The sequence below is a fragment of the Lutjanus erythropterus genome, chromosome 3, assembly GCF_056507025.1.
Source record: "Lutjanus erythropterus isolate fLutEry1 chromosome 3, fLutEry1.hap2, whole genome shotgun sequence".
In the NCBI taxonomy this organism is placed as follows: domain Eukaryota; kingdom Metazoa; phylum Chordata; class Actinopteri; order Lutjaniformes; family Lutjanidae; genus Lutjanus; species Lutjanus erythropterus.
The window spans coordinates 30,462,979-30,477,917 of NC_139319.1; the positions used below are offsets into that span (position 1 = coordinate 30,462,979).

The 14,939-nt window shown below is 40.7% G+C and overlaps 1 protein-coding gene across 1 annotated transcript in view; it reads right to left on the reverse strand.

The window, feature by feature from the left end:
• The window catches only part of rptor (regulatory associated protein of MTOR, complex 1), a 215,648-nt gene that overhangs the window by 185,269 nt on the left and 15,440 nt on the right, over positions 1-14,939 (reverse strand). Inside the window, exons 3-4 of the mRNA XM_084715786.1 lie at positions 5,422-5,524; positions 2,001-2,083 (exon numbers count right to left, since the gene is read on the reverse strand). Coding sequence (XP_084571912.1) covers positions 2,001-2,083; positions 5,422-5,524 — 186 coding nt within the window. The remainder of the gene's footprint in view (positions 1-2,000; positions 2,084-5,421; positions 5,525-14,939) is intronic.

The following is a 14,939-nucleotide window of genomic DNA, read 5'->3' on the forward strand; positions in this document are numbered from 1 at the left end:
AAAATTCAGAATAGATGCATTATGCGTTATGATTAACAGTATTTTATCAGCATCTGGTGAAATGCACTGACCTGGTGAGCACATTAAGTGACCCAAAGCAAACATACTCATGCATGCTGGGTCTGGCTAAAATACTAAATGCTAAAATGCTCATGGTGGATCATCCAGCTGTGACCTCTAAAGTAATGGACAATGGCAGCACATGGAGATGCTGCAGCTGGTAGCTCCTTCAAACTTCACTACATTTTTGTTTTATCCGGCTATTTTTTCAGCTTTATTGCTGAAACACACCACCTATGACAGAAAAACACGCACAGGCATTTTGGAGAGCAGCATCCAATGCACAGTGCACACAACATCATTGAACCATGCAGCCGGATGCAGCGCCACAGACCACCCCAGTCAGAGTGGAGAAGAACAGGGATAAGAGCCATGCTAACCCAGCTTGGACTCAAGGTTGCTATTGGTTGATAGAACGGACAAAATAGGACCCCGGCTGGCAAAGCAACGTGAAATCAGAGACTGTTGTGCCCACATTTTACAGAGACCTCCTTTACCACACCATCGTGAATCAAGCACTTGACGCACTGACCATGTTCTGAGCCGAAAAGGTGCAAAACTTGAAGGATTTCACGATGCACCAGACTGGTGAGGTCAGGTCAGACAAACTCACTGATTGCTCTAAGTCTCCAGATGAAAACACCAACAACCACTGTGTTTGAAGTACCTTGAAACATAACTGTTGAGGTCCCTCTTTGTTTTATTGTCTGTTTGTGGCTATAGCTGCTCTCAAGTTAATATTGTCTGTACATGCGACATGGTGATTTTTTATTCTGATGTTTAAATTACAGGTTATTTAATTAATGTAAGCAGTTCATTGTTCCATTTTTTAGATACTAAGTTAAGATTTCTTTTCTTCACCTCAGCCTTTACTTGTCATCTCATCAGGGTCCTGTCTTAACACAGAAATGTTTTAAGGAACGTTTTAGGAGAGAGGGACAAGGGGGCTGCCCTTGCCATCTGCTCAAGCACAAAACCTCCAAGGCTGGGAGGCTGATGGGGTGCTGGCAGAGGACAACAGACCAAGGAGCCGCTGGGAAAACACCGAGCTCTCTCACAGCAAGAAGCTGGAGATAACTGCTGCTGCTGGCAATGATACAAATGCATGTACACACACACAGAAAGTTATAACAGCTGAATTGACAAGACCACATGATGTATCTGTTAAAAAAAACTATGAATCACTGTCAGGAGCATGTGGGTGTTTTGTTGGCACAGTGCTGACAGGAAGTGAATTAGAGCTGACACAGGGAGGTAGCTAAAATTAACCCCGAATTACACATGAAATGATCACTAAACGTAAACACAGTGAATTAGCAGCCACAGAGTTACTGCAACAGCTGCAGTCACTGTCTTTCCATGCTCACACACACCAGGGCTGTGAATAACCTCATGAAGTCACGTAGAATAATTTTTTTTTTTTCTGCAAATTCACAGACTGAACCAGCTAATGGGGCTAAAAGCTCTTACAGCTTTACATAGGTTTCATCCGTACCAGGATTATTTGTCGCGCTTGAACACATCAGTGAGAACAGACTGATGTTCTTCAAGAGACACACAAAAACGTGATTAGAATCAATGGATGATACTGTGCTAAAAGCCCTTTCTGACACATAGTTAGGTTCACAGAATTGGCAAAAGCTTGAAAGACAGCTTGGATACTCGGAATAGTCTGCCAAAATCTATAAACCATCGTTGAAAAAGCATGAGTATGGCTTAATGGATGCCAAAATCGATCAGTAATAATATAATATGACCAAGGTCGAGTCTTGAAGTGCCTACGATTCATTCTATTTCATTTTTAAGTTTTTTTATGGGAAGCATTGTTTGGTTCAACTCTGTATGTAACACACAGTGCTGTGACGTAGTGTATGTGGTCACTGTTCACTACAGGAGCATGCATCAAACAGAGGGAGGCTGGATCATGTGAACCCACTCACCCTGGGTTGCCAGTTTTCATATTGCTTCTGCAGGTTGGCCCCAATGGTCTCCAGGGCTTTCTGTGGGCTCATCGACAGAGGATCTGCAGATGAAACACAGAGTGGAAACCCACTGCGATCACACACGGCACACAATTGTCACACACACTCAATCTGGAGCAGACAAACCAGTCGTAATTAGCTTATTCACTGCAAACATTTACGTTTCTGTCAAACTGATCCAGTAAAATGATTAGCATGTCAATTCAAACAAGAAAGGTAGCATTATCCAGAATTTAGGCAAAAGACACTTCCATGCCATGAATACACAGGCCTGTAGTTGGTCTGTCGTGATTTCAGCATCAGAGACTTTTCCCCCCAGTTAAATCCAAAGCAGGGTTTGAAAAAACATAGCAGCAGCTCCATAGGTTGAAATATTGATGAGAGTAAATCAATATGGCATGAAGAATAGCACAATATAGATTGTGGATGGATCAAATTGTGCTCAGCAGACAGAGAAAGATGAATTGGCCAGTTTACAGGTGATACTGATATGCTTTATGGAGAAAATGAAACCACTACCTTTATCACGAAGGCCTACTGAAAATGCACCATTACAACAACAACAAAACAATACATTTCATCAGTCAAATTACACCTTCTGTTTACTTTATTTAAACCTACTGCAAGAGTTTTTCACTGGTTATGAAACAATCTCAATTAAATACCAATCCCTCTCTATGACCTGCACTACTGCATCAGTTAGAAGATGGGCTTTTCTAGTAAGTTTTTCTGAATGCCTTCCACTGGGTCAGAGTCTCTTTGTTTGATATGTGTTGCTGCTCGGGAAGTCCCAACACCATAATGTTAAAATTGGATACAACACTGGTATAAAAAATGATGATGAATGATGACAGCATACCTCTTTCCATAAGTCCTAGGTACACTTTTTTTTTTCTTTCTTTCAATACTTTTTTCTTTCTTTTTAAATTAACAACCTGCACACAGTGCTGGTACAGAGAAAGTCACTGATCACTGCCACATTTCAGGCAGGAAAATAAAGACTGAACTGAACTGAGGTCTTGAATGAACACTTAGATATTTTCTTTAATATAGCTCTGGTGCTTTCAATACTATCAAATGTTAGTGTTGTATTGTTATAAAAACATATGGTATTGTATTTAAAGTATTAAAATATCAAAAAGTTTAACACCCTTGTTGTTGCTAGCAGCAAACTGAGACTAAGCACAGGGATAGATGCTAATATATTTAGCAGTGGCCCCATAAGCCATTCAGTCCTTAGGTTTTGGTGTCCAGAGCACATTTTTGGAGGCCAAAATATGAACCTCTGTAAAAACAGTACAGAAAAGGCAATGTAACCCAACTTAAGACAAAGTTTCTCAACTGTGACTCTTACTGTCGACTTTTTCCACAAATTGTGATGTGGTGTCCCAACTTAGCTTTTCAGCTATTTCAGCTTTTGGCCATTTGAGGAAATTGGCAGCACACACCACAGTACATTATGTCTTTACATGTGACATATTGTAGACATTTACACCCATGCTTCCATTCATAGCCCGCCTTTCGTGTTTCTTGTTCCTCTCTAAGGGTGTTAGCAGTTTGAGTAAACCCTGACTTCAGTAGCCTCAACATATCGGTAGCTAGCCGGCGACAAGTACTGTTCACGATTTTCATGGAATGTTTGAAGGTGTGAAGGAATCAAGATGTTTGTTGAATTGTAATGGTGTGCTGGTGAAGGCTCGCAGTATGGGGATAAAACTTGGTGGCCACCTGCATGGAATATTTGGTGGCCACAGAATAACTTTGCATATGGCCTATAGGGTCCTGACTAATGTTGAACCCTGCAGCATACAAAAATCAATGGAGCTGAGTAAAACGCTGAATACACCTTACTGTCTTTTTTTAAGTGAGTACAAGTTGAAAATGATACACAAATTATTACATTGTGTTTTATTTTTGTTTTATGCAGCGTCCCAACATCTTCGAAAGCTAGGCTGTAAATACCATGCTGCATTTCAGGAAGTCAGCCTTGCCTGTACCCCTAAACATTTCCAAATAGCTCAAAAACAAAGTGGCAGGTCTGCAAAATTTCAGTGTCCTCAGAAGCTGCTGTGAAAGTTACAGACACTTTAAGAACTGTGTTCCCTCTTTCATGTGCTTTCCTCACTCCTGAGAGTCAAGCAGTCTCAGGGGAGCCAAACAATGGTTTTGAGGTTCCCATTCAATGGAGATGGTTCTTTTGTTTTTGTTCTGTGTCAAGTCGTGTGGTTCTGGTGGGGGCAGACTGCTTCATCCTCACTTGACAGAGGCCTTATGAATTGAGCTCCCACGGGAATGACAGTGTGTCCCTCAATGCTGCAATGTAAAAGCTAAACTTTTACTGTCAAGTTAAAGTTGACAGTAGTCTTGAATGGCTTACCGCTTCTTAACAACCCTCTGAACCAGGCTTTTGGCATAGTCTAGATGTCTTAGCTAGGCATGCCTTATATAATAGTTATTTTCAGGATAAGGTGGACTACTCAGAAATGCCACCGACCTGAATGTGACAGGTCCTCTTCATTTGAGCTTTTTGCCTGGTTTTCAACACACCATAAATAGATAGTATTAATGGACAGAGCAATGTGTCTCTCTTCCAGGGCAATAAAAATGTTTCTGAGCTATATGTCAAAAACAAGAGTAAGACTCTACATCCAGAACGACCAAGTAGCTTTCATGGCAATCCACCCAATACTTTTCATTAAATAGCAGAAATATCAACCTAATGGTGGCATAATTTCAATTCCATTTTTGATTGGAACACACCCTGTAGTAAGATATCCACTTCGGAAAGTCAGAGGAATCCCATCAGCCCTGACCTCAAAATCCAAGGTGGCTGATCTGTGCATCAACAGTTGTTCAGTAGCACTTGTCTCTTTGAATGAGTGAAACACTCATTACTGTCTGTGGACATGTTGCTACAGTGTTTGTACGTGCAATATACCACAGAATGCATCATTATCAAACACAAAAAATGTTTTTTCCAACTTCTTGTACTGCAAAGCAGTCAGCTCAGGTCTGACGTCATTCCCATCTCAGAGCCCAACATCTCTGAATTAGCTGTGGGCTACACATTGAGCCTCCCATTCAGATTTGATTGAGTTATAAGTCAACTGGATGCTATTTTTGACCCAAAATGACCCACAATAGGCCTGAAAGGTTTTGAAAAATTATCTAATTGAAATTATTTTGACTTATATTGCAATTGCGATTTGATTTGCAATATTGGAGGGAATGATCACTTATCATTCCCTCCAATATTGCAATCATTTATAGTTAATGCTTAAGAGGAACCGACCTTCTCATATCTCACACTTTGTGTTGTGTTGAGTACCTGTCTGTTTTGCATTCATTCTGGTGTGTGTGTCTGTGTGGGCTCACTCACCTATCCAGCACTCCAGTCTGGCGCAGGGGGAGGTCTTAACCACATCCGGAGGGTCCACTCCCACGTTGAGACACAACACCAGCGCCACACTCACTGTCTTCATCTGGAGGAGAGGACACAGAACACAACATTATCCTCAAGTCCCTTATCAGTGCTCAGATCAAGACAGACCACATTCTTAATGGTTTTCAAAACCACATTCAGTCTTTCAAACCGAGCACAAATGCTTGTATTCTGGTCCGTCCTGGGAATTATCCAGTAAGGCTCATTCTGCTGCTGCTGGCCACTGAAGCTCCAGTGGTGCGGTGAAGGTTAAGTGTCTGGCCCAGGGGAAACTCAACAGTAGTTACTGAAAGGAGTTATTCTGTTCCCGACCACATGTTCATCTGGCCCAGAGATTCCATTATATCTAACACTGAGGCTAATGTCACTCCATTGGGGAACATAAGCTGCAGTCTCAAAGGTTTGTCACTGTCGGATCAAGCAAAGGCCCGTCTTTGGATGAATAAATGTCAGAATGGAAGAGTAGAATCACAACAACAGGCTGAAACCACAAAAGGTAATGAACCGTGATCCAAAGGACCACCAGGGCAGGGAGCAAGCGGAAAGAGAAAATAGGCCCTCTGAAACAGAACCACCATTGATCTATGGGTTAATGTGGCAAGTTCTGACGCACACAGGGAAACAAACCTAACCTGTCTCACAACGGTCTAATCCCAGCTCACGTTCCCTGTTAGTGGGTGAACAATCCAACGCTTGGTGAATTCTGCTTCACAATGATAGGAAGAGCCGACATCGAAGGATCAAAAAGCGATGTCGCTATGAACGCTTGGCCGCCACAAGCCAGTTATCCCTGTGGTAACTTTTCTGACACCTCCTGCTTAAAACCCAAGAAGTTAGAAGGATCATGAGGCCCCGCTTTCACGGTCTGTATTCATACTGAAAATCAAGATCAAGCGAGCCTTTGCCTTTATGCTCCATGGGAGGGTTCTGTCCTCCCTGAGCTCGCCTTCGGACACCTTAGGACACAGGTGTCCTGAGTGCAAACTACAGCAGCAGTGAGCCATCACTCCATCGTCACCGTGGACACATTAGAAACACATTTCTTTGTGCATCAGAAAATCTAAGGCTGTGTGACATCTTGTCACCCAACCTGTTTCTCTACTGCGTTGAAATGACGACACACACAAAGCACTAACCTCAAGAGACTTGCACCAGCAAAGACAGGCTGCTCAGCTGCTTTAAGCCTGCACTCGAACACAACTTAGGCTGTGAATTTCAACACTTTTACGGCGCCAACTGAATGGCTTCATTACTATCGACTATCAAAAAATGTATTGTAATTCGATAACAAATTTTAAAGGGATAGTTCCCCTAAAAATTAAAATGCAGTCATTATCTATTCACCCTCATGCTGATTGGGGGTCAGGTTTATTTTGTTAGTCAGCAAACATTGCTGGAGTTTCACAGGGCCGCCATTGCAGAATCTCCCAAACAATGTAACTGAATGGTGACCAGTTGTCAAAAGTAAAAAACAACTGGAAAAAGAAAAATATGAAATGCCTCCATACTGCTTGTCTGGCATAATCCAAGTCTCCTAAAGTGCTGACATGCTATTTGCACCCCACCACAACACACACAAAACAGCGCACATGTGAACGTGGCTCCAAGCTAAGGATCTACAGTGAAGATTCAGACTAAAAACATGGTGTAAATAACATTTTCTTTAGTCAACTTGGCACGTCGGGACTTTGGGAGACTTAGATTACACCAGACAAGCAGAATTGGAACATTTTATGTTTTTGTTTTTTTACATTTGAAAACTGGCCATCATTGACTTACACTGTTTGGGAGATTCTGCAACACTGTTTTCTACTGAAGCTCCAGCAGTGTTTTGTGGACTTAAAACCTAAGCCTGACCTTCAGTTGACATGAGGGTGAGTAGATCACAAATTTTCATTTCATTTTAGGGTTAACTATCCTGTTACTACCTAAGGACTTTTGACAGTAATTTCTATTTTTTATATACAGTCCAATGCTGTAGTGCAGCACTGTGCAGTTTCTTCATTTTAGTCCAGTTATCCAGATTGGGTAAAGTGCCCAGAATAAAACAGTCTCCAGATGCTCCCAGGTCTTTGAACAGCTTCTTGTATTCTTCTTGTCTTGTTGTATTTCATATCTTCATATCTTCACGTCTGTACCTGTTTGTGTTTGTTTGTTTTCTGTTGACTCAATAGGTGCAACCTAGTAAACAGGGTTCAACAATAAGGATTGCTGCTTGCCTGGGGGAAGTGAAATGTCATATACAGTAAATCTGTATCTGCAACTCTAGCAAATGATAAAAAGAAGGCAACTATTAAACTATTTTGATTATTGATTAATTGATCAATTAAGTGCAAAAATGTCAGAAAAAAGCTGTTTCAGCCTCTCAAGTATAGAGATTTCCTGCATTAAACTGAATATTTTGGGGTTTTAGACCAACAAAAAGACATTTAAGGACATCACCTCTGAGATGTTGCAGCCCTGGAATAAACATGACAATTAACTTCAGTCTTTTTTGTTATTTGACAATCACTAACATATAATCGAATTTGTACACAAAATCATGTTGAATGCTGGTTAAAAGAGGGTCACTGGATTATTGATTCATAAGTCTCTCATTTCTGCCACTGATACTGGCCATCGACACAGCAGGATGACACTACTTGACCCAAGCTGACCAGTCACTGTTTCATCATCTTGTCACTTTGTGAATCAAAGCCTGATAGCGTTTACTCTGGAACAGATGGCGCTTCAACTTCACGAGGCCCTGCATGTCATCCTGGCTCCAATTAGCCATGGGTTAGCTACATGCGGAGTTCCCAACAGGGCTTTTTTTCTATCTTGCCGCTCCTTGAATACAGTTTTACTGAAATTAGGTCAAATCATTGAGTCTGGACCAAAATTCCCACACAGAAAACATGGCTTAAAAAATTCTGATACATTCGCTGTCCATATGTCAAGGCAGGACAATGTCAGTACCGGGGTAAAGAAATTACAACATCTGTATACACACACACACACACACACACACACACACACACACACACATACAGAGCTACAGCATAGCCATCTGATAGTTTGTACACGTACAACATTGTCTTGTAGGTCATTGCAATAGTGCCACATGACCTTTTGCAGGTAAAGTGAGATACTGTCTCTGTGTGTAATGTAGACCTATGGCGCACATGTTATGTGTATGGGTTATGTGACATCCCATGGCTAAGCAGGGTTAGGAGGGCTGCTGTTGTGAAGGTAATTAAGGCGGCCTCTGCTTTCCCACCGACAGAGAAAAGGTCAGTGTACTAGTGGGACTCAGCAGGACAAGACTCGACATGTACATGCATCCACACACAGGCACACCACATCATATTGCTTCATTTTCACTTGACCTCCTTATTTGCCCTTTTCCTACCTGTATGGTGTACATAACGATGATCAGGCACTGGTGCAAAAGTTTTCTGATTAGATGCACACAATTCCCTGGTTAGTGTGAAAATTGAAACTAAGGTGACAGCTCTGTCACAGAATTTTCACCATGTACAACTGCATGATACTCCTGAACAAGACTTAGACTCTGCAGCCACGAGAGCAGCTCTGTGAGGCTGTACTTAGACACAGTAGTGCTTTGAGAGCATTGCCAACGTCAATGTGCTAACAATAACAATTTAACATGCTAATACTTACAAGGTTTAATGTTTGCCATGTTCAGCGTCTTAGTTAAGCGTGTTAGCATGGTAACATTTGTTAATTAGCATTAAACAAAGTGCAGGCCACTGGGGTGCTAGCTAAATTGTAAATCTGACCTGGTGATGGCGCTCGATGAAAAGTCAGGAGATCACCAAAGTTATTACAATTCATCCTGAGGGTAATATGAACATCTGCACCAAATTTAACTGTATACATGTTTGTATCTAATTGTATCAAATTATATCCAATACATGTTGTGATATTTGGGTCTGGACCAAAGTGGCAGACAGCTGACCAGCCGACTGACTGGCTGACATTGCCATCTATAGATCAATGAGGAGTCTAAGAATCCCGCCTACACTGAGGGGGTAGCAGCTGCAGTTGGAAAAGAAATTGAGAAAAGTACCTGGTACCATGTTCAGTTGAGCCAAGATGAGCTGTACCATGCAGTGGCACACAGCAACAACAGAGAACTGACTGATCGTGTGCACTCATGACCACACTGACTTTAGTAATTTGGAGTGAAATACTACGAATTGTTCCCAAATATCCTAAATTGTTGTCATATATCATATGAATATGCTAACTTAAGCTTGTTAAATTACATTGCATTTCACATATTGCAGTTATTCAGATTTTAATGCCTGCCTTATTGTTTCAGTCTATATAAGGCCTTGACAAAGGATAACACAGTCATATCAACCCAGTCAAATGTCTGAAGAGAGCCTGGAGGTTGCCAGTAGAAGCCAGAGGATGCCTCAAATACACATCTGTCTGTCGCCAATTTGTGGTTCCATACTTGTGTGAATCCAATGTCAGCTCAAGTATCCTTTCATGAGCACAAAAAAGACGCTAAAAGCTAACCACAGCCTCCCCAGTCACCAGATCTAAAACTCAGTGGGGGTTCATGGGACATACTGTGAAGATCTTCACTTCCTTCATCCTTCAAAAAACTGCACACATCACTCAGGACCTGTGTGAGAAGATTCAATGAAGACTCCAGCTGTTTGAAAGGTAAAGGGTGGTCCCACTGCTTATTAACCAGTTGAAAGTATAGTATGTCATTATACTATGCTGTATTTCCATTATCTTTCCCAAGCTTGTGCATTTCTTATCCTCACTCTTTAAAGAAAGGTGTGATGAAGTTAGATCCACTGTTGACAGAAAGAACACCTTACTGAAAGTTATTTTATTTTATGTTGCTCAAACAGGAGTGTGCTCTATCACTTGCATAAATACATGAAACGCACTTATGAAGAACTGAAAGACACTGACCCAAATGCTGTTACTATCTGATTTAACTATTAATATGCATGTAAGTGTGCCTGCTCTCTACAAGCTCTGCAGGGGCTGTAAAATAGCTACACCAATTTCCTGGGAAAAGACATTTATAGCTAAAAGATAGACAAGAAAAACACAGACTCAACTGGGGGTGTGGAGCAGGGCAGGTTTGCCCTTTAAAATACAACCGCTGAAATGACAGCTCACTTTAGAGACATATTAATGCAAATTCCAGAGAGAGAGAAGAAATGTAACTGTCACGGCAGGTAAAATGTCAAAGAAAACTGTTGACTCTCTTGAGGAGATGGTAAGCTATCATTTCATTTTCTTAAGTCAACAAGGACCAACATTATTTTTTTTTACTCAAAATACACAAAAGCCACAGAAAATAGCACTTAATTAGGTAGTAGTCAAACGGACAAAGTATTGCAGTCATACCCTCAGGGTTGTATCATCTTGGCGTTGATCATGATTACAATTAAGTGGCTCAAGACGGCGAGATAATTAACATCCCATTATAAACAACCCAGATGAAATTATTTTTTTCTGTCCAGCATCCAATGCAGGCAATTTATAATACATTTGATTTTCATTTGCATAAGAATAAAACAGATGAATGAGGGATAGTGTTTTTCTGTTCCAGCTCATCATCACGGTGCAACGTGGCATTCGAGTGTGACGGTACACAGATGTGGTCCACATTATTGTCATTGATTTATCTGCTTGTTTATTCCACATATTACCTCATGCACACTGGAAACAAAAACAGCGAAAACAAAAACAAGAAGTTAATTTATTGAACCAGTTTGAAAGTAATGGGCTGTCTTCAAGGGATGATACGGGTGAATTTACTGGGCAGAAAATAAGAACGTATCAGACCTTAGACCTTGTACATATGGTTGTGGGTAGTTCCCATTAAGGTGAAATAAACATTAATGAAAGCAGGCAGAAGTGGACAGGTCTGTACAGTCCTAAACAGTTTTTAACTGTGAGATAAGCAGGCCTCTGAGCAAAATCAAAAACTACAAATAACCACATAATTTTCAGTCAGCTCAGTGGTGATCATGACCTCAATGGCAAATGAGTTGTTGAAAACTAGAGCTATGATGATAACCGCAATACCTAAATATGTGATGTCTACCACAGGGGTTGAACTCATCACCATTATCACCACAAATTTCTATTGTAGGGTCAACCTCACGTTATTCCATTCACCATATTTCCATGGTGGACATGTTCCTCTGATATCATGCTCAGGGTGTTAAGCTCAAATGCTGTTATCAAAAGTAAAATGTCATACTGCTGTGTTCCAGGTTGCAAGCTGTATAAACATAGCAAAGCATTATGTTTTGGGGTCATCCCGTTTGTGAGAACTTGACTCTTTGTGGGAGTTTCTTCAAACCTGGTACAAGTGTCCACTTGGACTCAAGTATGAACTGATTAGATTTCGATGGTCAAAGGTCACTGTGACCTCACAAAAGACATTTTTGGCCATAACTCAAGAATTTATGTGCTAATTATGGCAAACAGGGCTGGAGAGTAACTAGTTTTATGTCATTTAATTACAAAATAATGTAATCCATTAGATTTACTGGCAAAAATATGTACAGTGACTAAATTATAGTTACTAACCAAGATGTTGGTGCTTACAAAAAGGTTTCATCTATAATTCTTTTTGGGTTGCCTGGTGGAGAGCTGCACTCTACTGAGTGCATTCCCTTAGTTTTTCAAGATACTGGATCAAAAATTAACTTTCAGTCAAATTTAGACTTGCATTCAGTTTGTTCTTGGGTTCAGCTGTTTCTCTTTTTTAAGCAGGACTGTAATCAAAAGAAAGAGCAACGTTAAAGACAGCAATACGACTAAAGAGTGAAAGTTGAGCAGGGATGAAAAGCAAAGCAAAGCTTTCCACTGTGAACAAAGCACCTTTTGACCCATAACAAGTGGCTCTTTATCAAATGGGCAGCCCAGCCTGTTAATTAGACTGTTAGCATTAATCTGAGGGGAGAGCCTAAACAAAATTAGGTTTTAAAGTAGGCATGCTTCACTTCATGGATTTCCAATAATCAACTAATCTGTGTGAGGAGAAAGACGGTAACGGAGGAGGAGAGAAAAAAGAGACAGATTGTGAGAGACAATCAGGAGAGTAAAGGAGCATGTGCATTAACAGCACTTTGCTTTTTCATACACAAGGTCTGACCCTCTCTCTGATACTGTAGTGATAAAAAAAATGATGGAACTGAAGAGAGACTGATATATAAATGCATAAATTGTATGCACGTGTATGTGAGTGTGTGTGAATTTCCTCCTGTTCAAGTCTGTGCATGTAATTGGTTGCCGTCCTCCTCTCATTAATAACTGCACGGGACTCCAGGGGACTTTCCGGCCTTTTCCCTCTGCACCCTTTTAAAGCTCTCATACAGCCCCCAGCCCCGCTCACTGTGTCGATCAATGGCCCCTGATTATTCCATTTGTTAGGCCTGCAATAAATGAAGGTTATTAAAATGGTGCAGAGCATCGATCTCCTCCCGGCATGTCTTAGCTAGCTGGCAGCAACAGGTTAGATATTGGACACTTCTGGAAGGCCAGAGAAGACCTAACATGACATTCGTCATGCATAACATTTCGATGATTCTTGAAATACAACGAGTGTTTCTGGATATTTAAAAAAATTGTGTCTGACAAACATTTTTATTCACAACCAGGAGTTTTATTAAGGGTTCAGTATACTTGAAACGAATTGTTACGCTCAAAGTCAAGGCTAAAAATAATCCATATTAGCATACTAGCACCCTCCTGGCTGCATCGCACTTCCTACGAATCTTCCTCCAAGAATTCTGTGTCTCTTGTTATTTGAATACACACATAAATTGCACAGTGGGAATACGTTCAGAAAGTCCCTCCAATCAAAGGCACTCATAGTGTTGTCCCAAAAGTGAAAAAAGAAAGTTTGCAAGGGCTCAGTTGCTTCTTAAAGTGTGCACGATTGTTGGATTGCCTGTTTTTAAAACTTCAAAAAATGGTTGAACAAAGCCTCCCATCATTCAACTGTCACAAAGGAAGCTTCAAAAGCTCTGACAAGGACTTTGTTTGAAGCATACTGAGGCCTTTAGCTGTATGGGTATTTGCAGATGGAAGAGAAAAGGAAAAAGGACCTGTCCACAGCTGTCAAGTTCCCACGAGAAGCATCAATGAATGTGAGTGTGACTTACTGAAAATGAAAGTGTACAAGTAGGTGCTAAGGATACACTGCAGACATAGTGTACACCACTGTTTTTTGGGGCATGCCAAAATGTTGAGGCACACCTGTATTCATATCCATGCAAAACCAGCCTCTATAATCAACCTACCCAACAGAGACAAAACACACTAGCCAATCAGAGGCAAAGAGTCAATCAATCAAGGCCTTTGATGACTCTAATAATTTCTACCATCCAGAAACCGTGCAAATGGCAAAATTTGGGGTTTGCTTTGATGGAAGGTTTTTAAGTAAAAAATTTTTTAGTGTATAGAATTTACCTCTGTATTGGGAAAGGAGTGTGTAAAAAGTACTGATACAGTAAACTAAAATCCGTTTATAACTTTTTGTATAGTTGTATATTTCAATAACAATGTGCAAGTGCCTCAAAATCCCACAGCACACTCAGACTTTCCTCACGACACACTGGAGTGCCATGGCAAAAACCCTGTTGTATACTTACACTATTTGCTGCCTGTCTACACAAGCCCTTTAAAATTTATTTATACAAGGAGGGACAACTACTTTTCCAACAACACCCTTTCCCTTTATCACACAGTTACACACATTCAAATACATAGAATGACCTTATCTACAAAACTTTTACAAACTGCAAAAGCTGACTGCTGTTTAAGATGCTCTGAAGCATCTTTCCTGAGCTTAAGGTGACTGTGCATTTCTTCATTGAATCTAAAAAAAGATACTGGTGAGAAGAAATGAAGTGATGGATTAATCGTGACAAACTTACGTACCAGTTCTGGTCCCTTTAGCCAAAAACAGAACTGTGTTTTAAAAGCCAGCGGAGGCCTCAACTAGGGCATCATACACATCTATATTGCAAGGTATATTAAAAGGACAACATGGTTGTACAGGTGGTTTGACTGCGATGCACAGTCAGACCAATTCAGGCTTCAATAGTACTTTTCTACATGACACTGTTTACTTATCAAAGTTTCCACATCCATCTCCACTAGAGGACAGAGGCAGCGTGACTGTACATTAATCTTCATTCCAAATAAACAGCATCAGCATTATCGCTCACACAATTATGATGATACAAGGAGGAAATGAAAGATGAGATAAACTCAGTCATTTCCATGCAACCAATGGGCTCGATAAAAGCACACATGATGCACACCACAGGATATGTGAAAGTCTTGGAAATCCAGAAATCCCACAGGTGTAGAAAAATATGTCAGAGGAAGGATATGAACTAATTCAGCCTCTTTTCACACAGAGAGGTCAGAGGTCAGGTCAAAGTCAGAAACAG